Below are 14166 nucleotides of genomic sequence, written 5' to 3' on the forward strand. Positions count from 1 at the left end.
CTCTTTTATGTTGGCGATGTTTTAAATACACTGTGTTGGGTGCAACTTAATTGGGTCGGGCTCAACCCGATTTTGTCTCGGGTTGGGTTGGCATTTCTTCGGGTTGGGTTAGTTTGGGAAATGCAAACCTGATTTAATTTCGGGTTAGGTTGAGGTCTTGGGCAACTTGACCTGACCTCTATTATCTAATTTTATCATGATTTCTTAGGTTTGTGATTTTTTTTTGTTTCACCCTAGGTTAACCCAAACACAACCCGACTTAACCCGACCTGATTTGGAGAAAATAGGTCAGACAGGTTGGGTCGGGTTAGGGTTGAGGGAATGCTATCTCGGGTTGGGCTTGGCGTCAACCTGAACCAACCAGACCCGAGTTTTACGGAATGGCATTTGGTAATTACGGTTAGAGACAGCTTAGGAGGGGTCGTTTGGATACATGGATTTATATACCAGGATTGTAAAATCATGAAATTTACTAGCTAAAACCTTGATTTTATATGTATTGTAAAGTCCAGGTTTTAGCCCAATCCTAGGGATAGCCTTGTCACAATTTAAGTTCTACGTAGATTTTATTAAGAACATTGTCCCTTTATTAGATTTTTTGATCTTATTCTTAGGTCTAACTAAGAAAACTCTTGAAATGATCTCTTAATGCAAAGAAAACACTCTAAACCAGAGAATTTTTCTTCTTTGAAGCTCATTTGGAAAACACCCTAGTCAAATTCCACCGACTTGGATGAGGAATCACGGCAAAAGGTCCAGAGGAAAAAGGGAAAACATCCATCCCTTTTTTCCCTATCGTCATCTGCTTGTGGACTTACTACATTCTCAACCCACTCTGAGAATAAACCATCAGAAGATGAGAGACAACCACATAAACAAGAAGCTATTAAGAACGTATTAGTTTGAATTAGTGCATCTTGCTTCAGATTAAATGCCAACACTTCATTTGAGTACAACCATTTTCTATTGCTAGTCCATTACAAATAAACAAGATAAAATGATGACTCACATATGCCACCACTGAACGAACAAAATAGCAAGTAAGCAAAGGGGCACTAGGATTCCCTTCATATTAAGGTTTTAAGGGCTGCTCGATGACTTGAGAGGCTTGCTTGGGAGGGCCAGCAAGGAAAGCTCTTATCATCGGCACGGGCTTAACTTTCTCATTGATCTTTATAATACTCAAAAACATGAGTCGATATAGAACCACCATCCCAAACAAGATAGCAAGATCAACCCATTTGGAGTACCCCATCTCAACTTGCCAAATATTTCTCAGAATTTCATCACCATTAATGGTGGATGGTCCTCCTGCTTGATTGTTAGGGAATGTGAGTCCAATAAACTCATTCTTATAGAAGCCTTGGTTAGCATACTTGTGGAAGGCAATGTAATACATTGGGTATCGCCACACAGGTTTGGGGAGATCATCGGGCAATCGGAAAAAGCCGCCGTTCAACATCATCACACCCTGAATTCCGGCGCCGGTGATAATACCCATGAGGAAATCTGGAACAATGCTCGCAACGATCATCATCAGACTCTCAACCAACATCATGCACATGAACAACACCAGAGTGAAGTACAAGAAGTGTTCAACACCTCTCTGGAGGCCAACTAAGTAGTATGCTATGGCTCCAGGTACCACAGAGATGAGAAACAAGTAAGGGGTAGAAGAAAGTGTATTGCCAACAACAAATGCACCGACACCGTAGTGCCCATTTAGTCTCTCTTGTCCAAAGATCTGTAAATGAGGAAAAGTTATTAGTTCAAGTAATCTTGTTTTTGTGAACTACATGATCATAATTACGCTCTTTAATTTCTTATCACTCAACCAATATTAATGTTTTGTTCCAAGATAAAATGGCTAGAATTTTTGGGTACAGGCAATGGTGGTTTCCATAGGATGAAAAGTCTGGATGATGCAGATAGGACGACGTAGGTAGGCGAAATTATCATAACTTTCTTCAAAAGTTCAAACCATGACTCCTTTTTTCTCAAAATGGATTAATGAAGTTCATGAAAATAATCTGACCTTCATATCCTCCACAAAAGAAGGGAATCCTCCAATTGCCATGAAGGTTAGGAATGCAGCCACGAACATGAGCATCGAACCCCTTGCCTGAAAAACTCAAAACAAGCCAACATTAGAGGGTAATCCTTATGTATCTGCCATTTTAGGTTCTTATCATTTATGTTTAGCAGTAATTTTTGCAGGATCATGCAAAAAAACAGAAGGCACAAGCGGTGAAGGCACCTCTAAAGATGAGGAATCAGGGGAAGGAGGAAATCACTCAACGGAATACTCCTTAGACAGTGGAGATGATCCACTAGAAACTAAGTATTCAGAAACAACGAAGATGAATAAAGGAAATCAGCTCAACAATAAATATAGAAGGGGGATTACTATCAATCCTTTGAAATCATTCGCTTAAGATGCGTCAGGGAGAGACAATGAGCGTAGAAAAGAAGCTTGAAAAAAGAAAGTATCATGGGTAGATGAGCATCATCTGGTCAATTTGATCCCAGTTGAGCAAGAGGATAGTGAAGGGGAGAGCCCAAAACGGGAGGAATCAAATGTATCGCTCTTCGAAGGTGAACCATGGTAGAAGGTTCCTAAGAAGAATTGTCTAGGCTGCTCCCAAAGATCCCAACATGCTCCCATGAAACTATCCGATATGTAACTCAAGAGCATTGAGAAGTTTGAACTCTTAGGTTTAGTGGTTAGTCTTTATCTATCCCGAGTTTTGGGATCTCCCTCTCTAATGTTTTCCGAGTTGGGGGGGGTGTCTTTGTCCCCATGAATGTAACATCTTTCTATAAATCTAATAAAACGGTAAGGGTCTCTGCCAAACCCCAGCCTACCCATAAAAAAACAAAAAAACATAAAGCAATTGACTTCACCATCTCACCTGAATCGACCCAAAACTGTGGCCAATGTCATTGAAGATGGTGCCTACACATAAACATAGTGCAATGTAAATTGCGAGACGCAGCCAGTAGTAGCCTAGATCCCTGTACATGTTTACAAAGGATCTTCTAGTGAGGACTATGGACTGAGTAATGAAGCTAGCTTGACTTCCTTTCTTCTGCAAAGCTCCTCCTTCCTACAAAAGAAAATTGGTCCTTTGAGGATCACATTAAAACAAAAATGTGCCCCCTTGCCATTGCCTAGCATTTCTTGCAATGGTAAGGTCATTAGCTTGGTCGCAGCTATAAACATTTAGCTCTACGAGTGTCATAATCAATAGTAATATAGAAATTGAGGAAGAGGAATCTGATAGTGGACTCACCATTTTACATATATCTGCTACCCATCTTGATACTTGTTGGCAAGTGACAGATGATTTGTATGAGCTTACGAGAATGTCGATAACTTGGGAGGTGGGCATGACACCATGGCCTTGCTCAATGTCCTAGTGAGAAATAGGAAATTTCGAATAGAAAATATGAACATAGAAGCTTTAACAGAATCAAACACAAAACGAGTATTTTTTACCTGATCGAAGTCCTTGTTTATTGTTTTAAGGTAGTGATCAGAAGGGTTCCTCAAGGATGGGCATGGGAAACCATTCAATGCAAAAAACTATCACAAACAATAGCAATAAACTCCAATAAGTGCATTTTTATTGCTATGTAAAGTAATCTTGTTAAGGATAAAAAGAACAAACATAGCAAATACTTCAAAAGATTGTAAACAAAAAAGAAAAAAGAAAGGAAAAACCAACGCAGTGGGTTATCTAATTATTTCAAAGTGTTGGGGTTCCACACAAAAGCATCAATCCCACATCGGAAAAGAGCAACTGATGTGGAGGGCATGTAAGGAGTAAGGACTTGGGTACCCTCCCCTTAACAGCTAGCTTTTAAGGGTGAGTTTTCAAACTGGGTCCCAACAAGTGGTATCAAAGCTGGGCGTGGTGACTCCGTTCTACCTTCAAGGACGTACAAAATCCTTTTGGGGAAAATCTCTCGGATCCCACGTTGCTCTTGTGTGGAGGGAGAGATTGTGGGAAAGAGCAACTAATGTGGAAGGCTTATAAGGAGTTGGGCACCCTCCCCTTAGCGGCTAGCTTTTAAGGGTGAGTTCTACATGTTAAACAACCAGTTACTCCAAAAGTTTATGCGGTTAAAGAGTTTGTGTTATTTAATCATTTTCGGGTTGGCCCTACACGTGGATTTTTACTATCAAGAAGTTGTTGGGTTTTGAATCCATCACCTACCGCGGCTCTGATACATATCAAACAACCAGTTACTCCAAAAGCTTAAGCTATTAGAGTTGGTGTTATTTAATCATCTATACTTCAATGCTACCAGATCTCACACAGAGAAATACCTATTTGAGATCAATAAAGGATTTAATTATAAATTGACAAGCTTATTACCTCATTGGCAGCAGAAGCAGGGCCAAAATAAACTGCTCTACCATTGGAGAGCAGACATAAATTTTGGAAAAGCTCAAAAACATCACTGCTAGGCTGATGGATGGATGCGATGATAGTTCTCCTATCGTCTCGTGCGAGCCTTACGATTCGACTCATGACGTGGTACGATGCTGCACTATCGAGCCCGCTCGTGGGCTCGTCTAGGAAGAGAAGCTTTGGACGTGTTAAGATCTCCATACAAATGGCCACCCTTCTTCTCTGCCCACCACTAAGTCCTTTGGAGGCCCACCCTCCTATTCTAGTGTTCATTGCATCTTGCAATCCCATCTCCTTTATTGTCATTTCTGCTCTCTCTTTCTTCTCGGATTTTGTCATGGAATCAGGCAGCTGGAGTTGGGCTGAGTAGTACACGGCTTCTCTTACCGTTAGTGTTGTCATTAGAGTGTCATCTTGGGTCACATAAGCCTAAATATCAATGAAATGTTATCCTCTGTTACAGTGATAGATACAAGGGAGCCCTTGCATAAAGAGCCACAAAAGGGCTCTTCATTGGATCCACGTCATTTTCAGTTACATTTTAAAATCGGTTGAAAAAGTAAAATCAGTTACATTTGATGACGTGGATCCAATCAAGAGCCCTTTTTCGCGCTCTTTATGCAAGGGCTCCCTTGTATCTATCATTCCTCCTATTACAAATGATAGTTTCTAAAATGAATGATAGTAAGGTGCATCATTGTTTAGGCCCAGTTTGTTTTGGATTTTGATAACCGATTGTTTGTCCAAAACTGAATGCTAGACTCAAAATTAAGCATATTTTTTATTCTAATAATCAGTTGGCCCTGTTTGTTTTAGATTATGACAACTGATTGTGCAATAAATTTGAGTCCAATAATCGGTTGAGGACTCCACAATCGGTAGTCGTAATCTAAAACAAACAGGGCATATTTCAGATTATGGCGAGAGATTGTCAGCCCTAAACTTTCAATTGGACTCAAATTTAATTATAATTTTGAGTCCAATAATAGGTTTTGGACTTACAATTGGTTGTCGTAATCTGAAACGAAGAGGGCATCAGTGTACGATCAACTATTGGAAATCGGTTCCACCCTCTTTGGGGAGATTTCCAACCCCCTTTCTTTCCCCTTTTCTGGAGAATGAAGTTATTTGAAAGTGGTTTATTATTTTTAACTTTGCATTTGGCCATTAACCTAAGTCAAGTGGAGGGTTCTTACTGAGGTCCCAAATGCCAACGCTTGCCTTCTACCGTTGATTAGGATCTCTCCCGTTTGCCTAATGTTCGAGCCTAATCTTCCTGCAAATGGTTGTTAATTATAAATATAGAATTCAATAAACTAACAACAGAGAATGACTATGAAGATGATCAACTATCAAACCCTCTGCATGTGATCCGGACCGCTGATCTGGTGGACCCACATGCTCCTGGGTAACATACCGAATGGACATTCATTCACGTATGTTAGCTTCTATTGCTGGAACCATAAAAAAGGACCTTATAGATCAAAATGCCAGGATCATCCAATCAAGGTAGGATCAATGTGAATGGACGTAGTCACTGAACAGCTCAAAGGTCTTGATCACATGTACTATTAGAAGAAAGTCTTGGACGTGAAGAAAGTCTTGCATGTGATTTGATGATATTAAAAAAAAGTCTTGATACAAGTAGAAGAAAGTCTAGATATTAAAAGAAAGTCTTGATACTAATTGAAAGTTTTTTTTATCATTCAATCCCACCAGCGAGGGATTTTCTCAATGTAACATTATCCTCTCATAGGTTAATGCTAAGGTCAAGCGGTTAAAGAGCCAATTGAACCTAGTCGGGTTGCGATTGGATAAAAACCGCCATGTTGTTGGCATTCATTATTATATCTAAAATCCTTCTATTAACTGCGGTCCGAAGAGAATCCCGATTTAGGCGGTTGCACTACTTTTCCTCCTTCTTTGGTTTCCTCTTTAACGAGTTACCTTGTCTCTCATTTGGATCCTATGTATTTCTCATAAGAGAAATTACATGGCATGGCGCTAAAAAACAATGGGGCCCACATTTTTTGGGTGATCCAAACCATTCATTTGTTGGTCCTTCATGTAGATAGGGTGGAAGAAGAAAACTTCTCCTTAGGATGTTCCTAACCCTTCGATTTGTGGAAGTTTAAAATGGACGGCAAAGTATAAATCCACATACAAAAGGGTTAGGATTATCCTATGGAGAAGATTTTCTGGGCCTAACCTATCTACATCAGGGTCCAACAAATGAACGGTTTGGATCATTCAAAAATTGTGGGCCCACTGTTTTAGGGTGGTGGGTGCATGTGCATGCCCAAAAATCGTCAATATCGTCGCTTCTTTGTTTTCGTACTGCCCATTTGACAACCACAATTTGGATGGATAGACTCTTTGTTTTCGTACTGCCCATTTGACAATCACAATTTGGATGGATAGACTCGTTCACGGGGTGAAATGGAGAGAAGGAAACAGTCAAACACTTTGAAAACGCGCACTCGCTGCATCGGGTCACCAAAAATTTCTGGCCATTATGTGGAAATTTAGAGAAGTGATAAATCCGCCCCTTTTGATTACTTGGAACACCCAGCAGCAGTGTATGAATTGTAGGGATATTTCATATTTGAGTCATCATCTTTCTGATTGTTCATGTTCCTATCACAGGTCGTCCTAATAGTTCTCTAGGATCCGTTTGGACTCTGGAAGAGGGATCGTCCAGGGAAAGAGGACAATTGGGCGCCGGGTGGGGGGGGGGGGGGGGGGGGGGGGTTAAAGTATAAAAGATTAAATAAGGCTGAAGCTTTTGAAGTTATTGGTTGTTTTCACATGGTTAAGGGTGTCAATTTTGGCTCGGGCTCGGAGGCTCGCTCGAGCACGGCTCGAATCCTTAACGAGCCGAGCCGAGCCGGCTCTCCAGGCTCGTTAAGCTTAACGAACCGAGCCCAATTTAGGCCAGGCTCGGCTTGGCTCGGCTCGTTAAGGCTCGTTAAGAATTTAATATATATATATATATATATATATATATATATATATATATATATATATATATATATATATATATATAAATTTATGCATTAAAAGGGTTGTCCAGGGGGTGAAAGGGGGGGGGGGGCAAAATATGTCACTTCATTTTTGGAACCCCATTTGTTACTAGGACCACCCCCCATAGTGTAAAAAAAGTAGTCAAATTACACAAATAGGGCTGTCCAGGGAAGATGAGAGGTGTGAACATAATATAACCCAAGCTCGAGCCTGACCGAGCCGAGCCGAGCTTTTGAGCTTAACGAGCCGAGCCGAGCCTGGCCAAGCTCGGCTCGGCTCGGCTCGTTTACACCCCTACACATGGTATCAGGACAATTGTTGGCTCAAAACTCATTGATATTAAAAATTCTCAGGTAATTGCCATCCCAAAATAGATAGGTCACTTCCTCTAGTTAGAAATTGGAAAGTCTTATTTTGCAGGAATATCCTAAGCTCTTTTTTTTTTGAATAAAAAGAAGCAAATATTGATTATCTACAGTCTAGAAAATTCAAATTTTCATTGATTCCAGCTTTTAATACGTCAAATCTAATCAAAGAAGGCCAATATTCTGTTGTGAAAAATGGATCCCTATGGAAAATCAGTACTACGACCTTGCTTCTATATGAAAAATTCCAATGTTTAGCAAAGAAATACATAATTAGTCCTTGATTAGGAAAAAAAAGGGTCAAAAAATCAATTACTTAGTACCTGCTAAAGCATCCAAGAGTGTTGACTTGCCACAACCAGAAGGACCCATAATGGCCAAGACCTCACCAGGCTGAGCATAGCCTGTGAGACCCTCAAGAATCACACGGCTCCCGGATTTGCTGTTCATGGTCTTCACGCAAAGATTGTCCCACGTCAATGAAACACCATTCGTCTTCGCTTGTACTGTTCTCTCGATGTCTGATTCTACCTGTAATGATCTTAATGAAGGTGCAATAGAAATGGGTATAGAGAGACTTGTGTTAGGTTTGGGAGGAAAAGGATGATGAGGAGGAAGAGGAGGAGGTGATCCTGTGCTGAAAGGGAATAACCCTCCAACACTGGACATTTCTTCTTCAGAATCAAAACTATTTATCTCCAAGTCATCTTTCCTTGTTGCTTCTAAGGGTTCATGACTAGGTGACCTTGTTGAGGTTGGGTTGGGTGTCCATCTAGGAACCTTACTAGGAGAAGCCATGCGTAGAGAGAGGGGGGGGGGGGGGGGGGGGGGGGGGAGAGAGAGGATTGTAAAAAGATCAAAATGCTGTTGCAGGATCTACAGGCCTGCTAATAGTACCTATTTAATGGAGATAATGGGGAGTGATAAATTGATTCCCAAATATCTTAAATCGACCCCCTATGTGTCTTTCTCTCTATTGGTGGAAGCATAAAAAAGAACCTTATAGATCAAAATGCTAGGATCATCCAATCAAGGTAGGATCTGTTGGGGGTAAAATCAGCACTAACCGTGGATGAACGACACATGGCATTTCCGTCTATTCGGTGAAACCGACTCATTGGTTTTAGTAGCAGTTGTCACGTATCTTATCCCATCTGAATAAGTAGTTACTGTACACTAGGATACCGCCTCATAAAGGCGGTTATGTACTCTAAGGCGGTGACTTTCTACCTATAGGGAGTTTATTGAATAGTAACTTGCTCGTTAAGGGAAATAAGATATCTATTAAAAATAGATATAAACTTATCTCCCGGGGAAGTCGACCAATCAGGAAAGACTCCTTAAACAGTAAGGTTCTAATAATTAGGGACTCTATCCTCTATAAAAAGGGACCCTTACTTCATAATGGAACTACGTTAGACTTGATCCTCAATAAAGGGGTACGTAAGCAACTTGGGAAGACCAGGTTCAGTCACAATTATCTCTCCTTCTCCCTCGTTGGTAACACTTCTGAACTTCATCTCCTTCCCTTCAATTCACCTGTGATTCCGATTTCTAGCTTGAATATTGAAATATCAAAATTCTGGTACTACTAACATCTTTCTGTCAGTACAAGCTGCTTACAGGAATAACTCTATCACTACTAGATCGTGTAGAGCGAATTTGGGCATCATTAGATTGGCGTCATCCGTGGGACCACCATGACGAATTTGGGATCAAAAGCTTCGAAATCCGTCGCAGCTAACCCACAAGGCGAAGGAGTAATGACCAGGAGTCAAGCTCAGGTCGTAATCCCCGAGAATTCTGTTCTAGAGGAAGCGCCTACCAACGAAGATACTACTCCAGTCACCATGGCCATGTTCAACCAACTAGCAACACAAGTTGGTGATGTTTCTACTGCTCTTCAAGAGATATTAAGACGTTTACCATCCCCACAACCTACTCCGCCGATGGCTCAGAATGTCGGTATTCCCCCATTGATTACGGAGGTGAGAAACCTAAGGAATTCACCTCTAGAAGAAGAGCAAAATGAATCACCTGAAGGAAGACACCCCCATAGCAGAAGGCCAATAAATCATCGACCTTCGGCTTCAATCACTAGCCCCAGGCCGAATCATGGAAACGAGGAAGCGAATGATCGATCGGCACCAGAATTAACCTTTAGGCCTATTCTTGCCCATAATAACAACGTCCCCCAAAGGGCTAATAGCACGGGATATCCGAATCAAGGACAAGATCACCCGCAACAAAAACCCACGGGATGAATTTAATGCCCCCGACTCGGCACTCCTCGCCGAACTCTAGCGGCAAGTCAGAGAGATGCAGCATCATGTTAAGAAACCTTACGAACCGGACCTCCTAACTGAATGGGAGAATGAAATACAGTCATCGTTCGTAGAGGCCATAGCTCAGGCTCAATTGATACCAAATTTTGACCTGTCGAGACTCGATCTCTACGATGGTACAACGGATCCTTTGGAATATCTTCAATCTTACAAGAGGGCAATGGAATTTAAAGGCGCTAATGACATTACTAAGTGTGGCGCCTTCTCTTCATATTTGAAAAGAGGAGCGAATAGTTGGTATGGCCGCCTTAAATCTAACTCTATATCTTCTTTCCGAGAGTTAGGTAGGGAGTTCGTTACCTACTTCGCCAACAGTCGGCCGCAGAAGAAGCCTGCTGACTCACTCTTCACTCTTCGTCAAGGAAAGGAGGAAACTTTACGATCTTTCATAGGTCGGTTCAGAGCTGAATTATCTCAAATCAAAGACCCTAATCATGAGATGGTTAGAGCAGCCATGAGATCAGCCGTCCATGATAGGGATCTCAAAGTAGCCTTGAATATCGATCCTTCCCTCGATCTCCAGGAACTAATGGCGGTAGCAGACAAATACGTCAACAACGAAGAATCTTTCACCATGGAAAGGGAATTAGAACTCGCCAAAGCTCCAGAGAAGCGGAAGGAAGAGACTCGGTCGAATAACAGTCGGGCTAAACCCCCACGATCCGATAATAGACAGTCACAATCAGGCAACCGACCTCTCTCACAACAGTTTGAAAGGTACAATTACACCCCTTTGAATACTTCTGTTGTAAATATTCTTTATGAAATCTGAGGAAAAGAAGATCTCCAATGGCCACCAAAGATGAAGGGTACCGGTTGGAAACGTAACACCAGTAAATATTGCCATTATCACGGCGACCATGGCCATACGACAGATGAGTGTTTCAATCTAAAAAACGAGATTGAAAGGTTGGTGGAGCTGGGGCGCGTTGATAATACTTGTTGAACCCAAGGATTAACGGACCTTCTTGTAAATTCGAGGTCAAAAGACACCCGGCCCCTCCAATCCAATTCAACCGACCATTGGAGTCGATCCAACTAAGCATGTCTCCGAAGTTTGACAATCCCCGGATATAAGGACCGATGCTCCACTCCGAATTGCAGGAAGCATCGATGTAATCGCTGGAGGCTTAGTAACGGGAGGACCGATGATTTTCGGACATAAGGCTTACGCCGCTCAATTCATGCGGTGGAGGCTCCAGCAAAGAAGTTACGGTCAGATCAGACCAATAGCAAGGAACATATAGTCTTTTTTGATAAAGAATACGATAAAGTTCACCTCCCCCATGATGATGCTGTAGTCGTCCGTCTTATTATTGCCAACTACAAGGTGAGCAAGGTACTGATCGACACCGGAAGCTCTATTAATATCTTGCATTACAATGCTTTTAAAGAGATGCACCTGAGGATAGATAGACTTGTACTAGTTGAATGGTCGATATAGGGATTTTCTGGCGGATCGATCCGTATAGAGGGTAGGATAGACCTTCCTGTAACATTTAGTACCGAACCCCGTCAGAAAACTATCATGCAGACCTTCCTCGTGGTCAAAGTCCCCTCTACCTATAATGCTATCATAGGACATCCGGCCCTGAATAAGCTTGAAGCAGTTGTCTCTACTCCCCACCTCAAAGTTAAGTTTCCAACCAAATCAGGAGTCGGAGAGGTAAGAGGAGATCAAGAAAGAGCCAGAAACTGCTACGCTGATTACATCAAGGTAGTAAAAAAGGCAAAGGAATCTCTTCAAATAGCCGGTACCGATCCACTTTCGGATAATTACCAGACGCATGGAGAACTTGTCGAAGAACTAACTCAAGTACCGCTGTTCGGAGAAGATGACGAGCGAACAGTCCAAATTGGATCACTTCTCACAGGTAAGACCAGATCAAACCTGGTCTATTTTTTGAAAACTAACGCAGATGTTTTTGCATGGTCTGCTTTAGATATGCCAGGTATTCCGATGGACATCGCCGTCTATCGGCTCAGCGTCGACCCCTCTCGTAGGCCTGTTAAACAGAAGAAACGGAACTTCGCTATCGAGCGACAGAAGGCCATAAAGGAGGAGATCGATAAACTCCTACAAGCCGGGTTCATCCGAGAGATACGTTATCCAAAATAGCTCGCCAATGTAGTCATGGTAAAAAAGGCGAGCGGGAAGTGGCGGATATGCGTGGATTTTACGGACCTAAATAAGGCCTGTCCGAAGGACCACTACCCCCTCTCCCGAATCGACATGTTGATAGATGCTACATTAGGCCATGAGATGCTCAGCTTTATGGATGCTTTCTCTGGATTTATCAGAAACGTTTGCACTCCCCCAATATCCCCAAAACGACCTTCGTCACAGAGCAAGGACTATTCTGTTATAGGGTCATGCCATTTTTCCTTAAGAACGCGGGAGCCACGTATCAGCGACTGGTGAACAAAATCTTCGCCTCACAAATTGATCGGAACATGGAGGTATACGTGGATGATATGCTTTTTAAAAGCGTAAAAATCACCGACCATGTTGCTGACCTTCAAGAAGCCGTCATGGTATTGCGGAAGTATCAGATGAAGCTCAACCCCTCAAAGTGTGCCTTTGGGGTGACCTTTGGTAAATTCCTCTGGTTCATGGGAAGTCAACGAGGCATAGAGGTTAATTCCGAGAAGATACAAGCCATCCTCAATATGGCACCACTTAAAACTGTGGACGAGGTACAACGGCTCGCAGGAAGGATAGCGGCTTTGAGCCGATTCATGTCCAAATCCACCGAGAAGTGCCTTCCATTCTTCAAGCAATATCTCCAATCTCTCCAGTCTCCTCCGGTGTTGATGAAACTGCTATCGAATGAAGAGTTATATCTTTATCTAGCGGTAAGCCCCTTGGCTATTAGTGCTGTACTTGTTAGGCAAGAACAAAAAATAGAACACCATATATATTACGTCAGCCGAGTCCTACACGATGCAGAAACAAGGTATCAAGGTATCAAGAAGTTTGCATTTGCGGTGGTCATTGCTGCCAGGAAATTGCGCCCATATTTTCAAGCTCAGGGCATAGTTGTTCTTACCGATCAACCATTACGCAAAATCCTACAGAAGCCCGATACTTCAGGCCGACTAATCAACTGGGTAGAAAGTCCCCTTAACTTTTGCCGTCTGCGGTGTCTCTACCACGGCTTGACTCATGTAAAAGGTCATATAATCATAATCAACGGGTAGAAACCTCTTACAAAGGACTTGACGCATCCGTTCCCATGTCCGGATTGGTCGTTTCCCCATCCTTGTACGTGAGAGTTGTAGTTGATCCCACCAAGCCGAAGCACCTCCCTTGAGTTTGTTGGCCACAAGTTTTGTCTTTTTCTCCTCATGAACTTTCATGTAGTCGAAAAATCTTTCGACTGCAGCAAGTTAATCAAGAAAATCTTCGATATGGAGTTGGTTATTAAAATTGGGCAAATCCACCTTAATACGACAATCGAGATCACGAACCACGAATTTCGAAGCGCGGTCATGAATGTACCTCGGATGGATGATGTCTTTGAATTCCTCCTCTCTAGAGTAATAATCGTTAGGAAAATATGTAGCTCTAGGGCAGGAGCGTGGAACTCGATGTAGAGCTTGAGCGTGCCGTCGCAGATCACCGTCGTTGATTTGGGGTTGCTCGCGCTCAATAGGATTAAACTGTGCCAATTGCTCCGCTATTTGATTAACGGTAGTCTGGAGAGTGTTAAACATCTTCACCGTCACGGTTTTCTGATTTTTCTGTTCTCCGTAGGAAGCCATGTATGGAACGTAGCAGGGCTCTGATACCACCTGGCGTAGCTGGAAGCGTGAAAAACGAGAATAAACCTTCGAATCCACGAAGGGCGCTCGTCGAATCCACGAAGAGCTATTCTTCAAATCTACGAAGAACGAGATAAACAACTTTCTCTAACCAAGAAAGAAGAAAATTTATTTATTTCATAGACAAACATAATAATCCCTTGTACATTCACCTAATTGATTTTATAGGAGAGAACTCCTACTACACTT

At 42.2% G+C, this 14166-nt stretch overlaps 2 protein-coding genes across 2 annotated transcripts; one reads left to right on the top strand and one right to left on the bottom strand.

Moving 5' to 3' along the window:
- Positions 1-897: 897 nt before the first annotated feature.
- On the bottom strand, positions 898-8642 carry LOC143849129 (ABC transporter G family member 1-like). The gene is made up of 8 exons (XM_077358177.1): positions 8131-8642; positions 5615-5694; positions 4383-4847; positions 3500-3586; positions 3294-3416; positions 2913-3107; positions 2036-2122; positions 898-1744 (listed from the first exon to the last, which is right to left on the bottom strand). The coding sequence occupies exons 1-8, from the start codon at positions 8603-8605 to the stop codon at positions 1073-1075; spliced, it is 2184 nt and encodes a 727-aa protein (XP_077214292.1). The 5' UTR covers positions 8606-8642; the 3' UTR covers positions 898-1072.
- Positions 8643-10126: 1484 nt separating this feature from the next.
- LOC143847866 (uncharacterized) lies at positions 10127-12271 on the top strand. Its single transcript, XM_077356663.1, has 3 exons — positions 10127-10838; positions 11319-11482; positions 11597-12271. Exons 1-3 carry the CDS (start codon positions 10127-10129, stop codon positions 12269-12271), a joined length of 1551 nt encoding a protein of 516 aa, XP_077212778.1.
- Positions 12272-14166: the final 1895 nt, after the last annotated feature.

The sequence above is a fragment of the Tasmannia lanceolata genome, unplaced genomic scaffold (assembly GCF_043159265.1).
Source record: "Tasmannia lanceolata isolate RefF3 unplaced genomic scaffold, GAP_Taslan_0.1 ptg000016l, whole genome shotgun sequence".
Classification (NCBI taxonomy): Eukaryota; Viridiplantae; Streptophyta; class Magnoliopsida; order Canellales; family Winteraceae; genus Tasmannia; species Tasmannia lanceolata.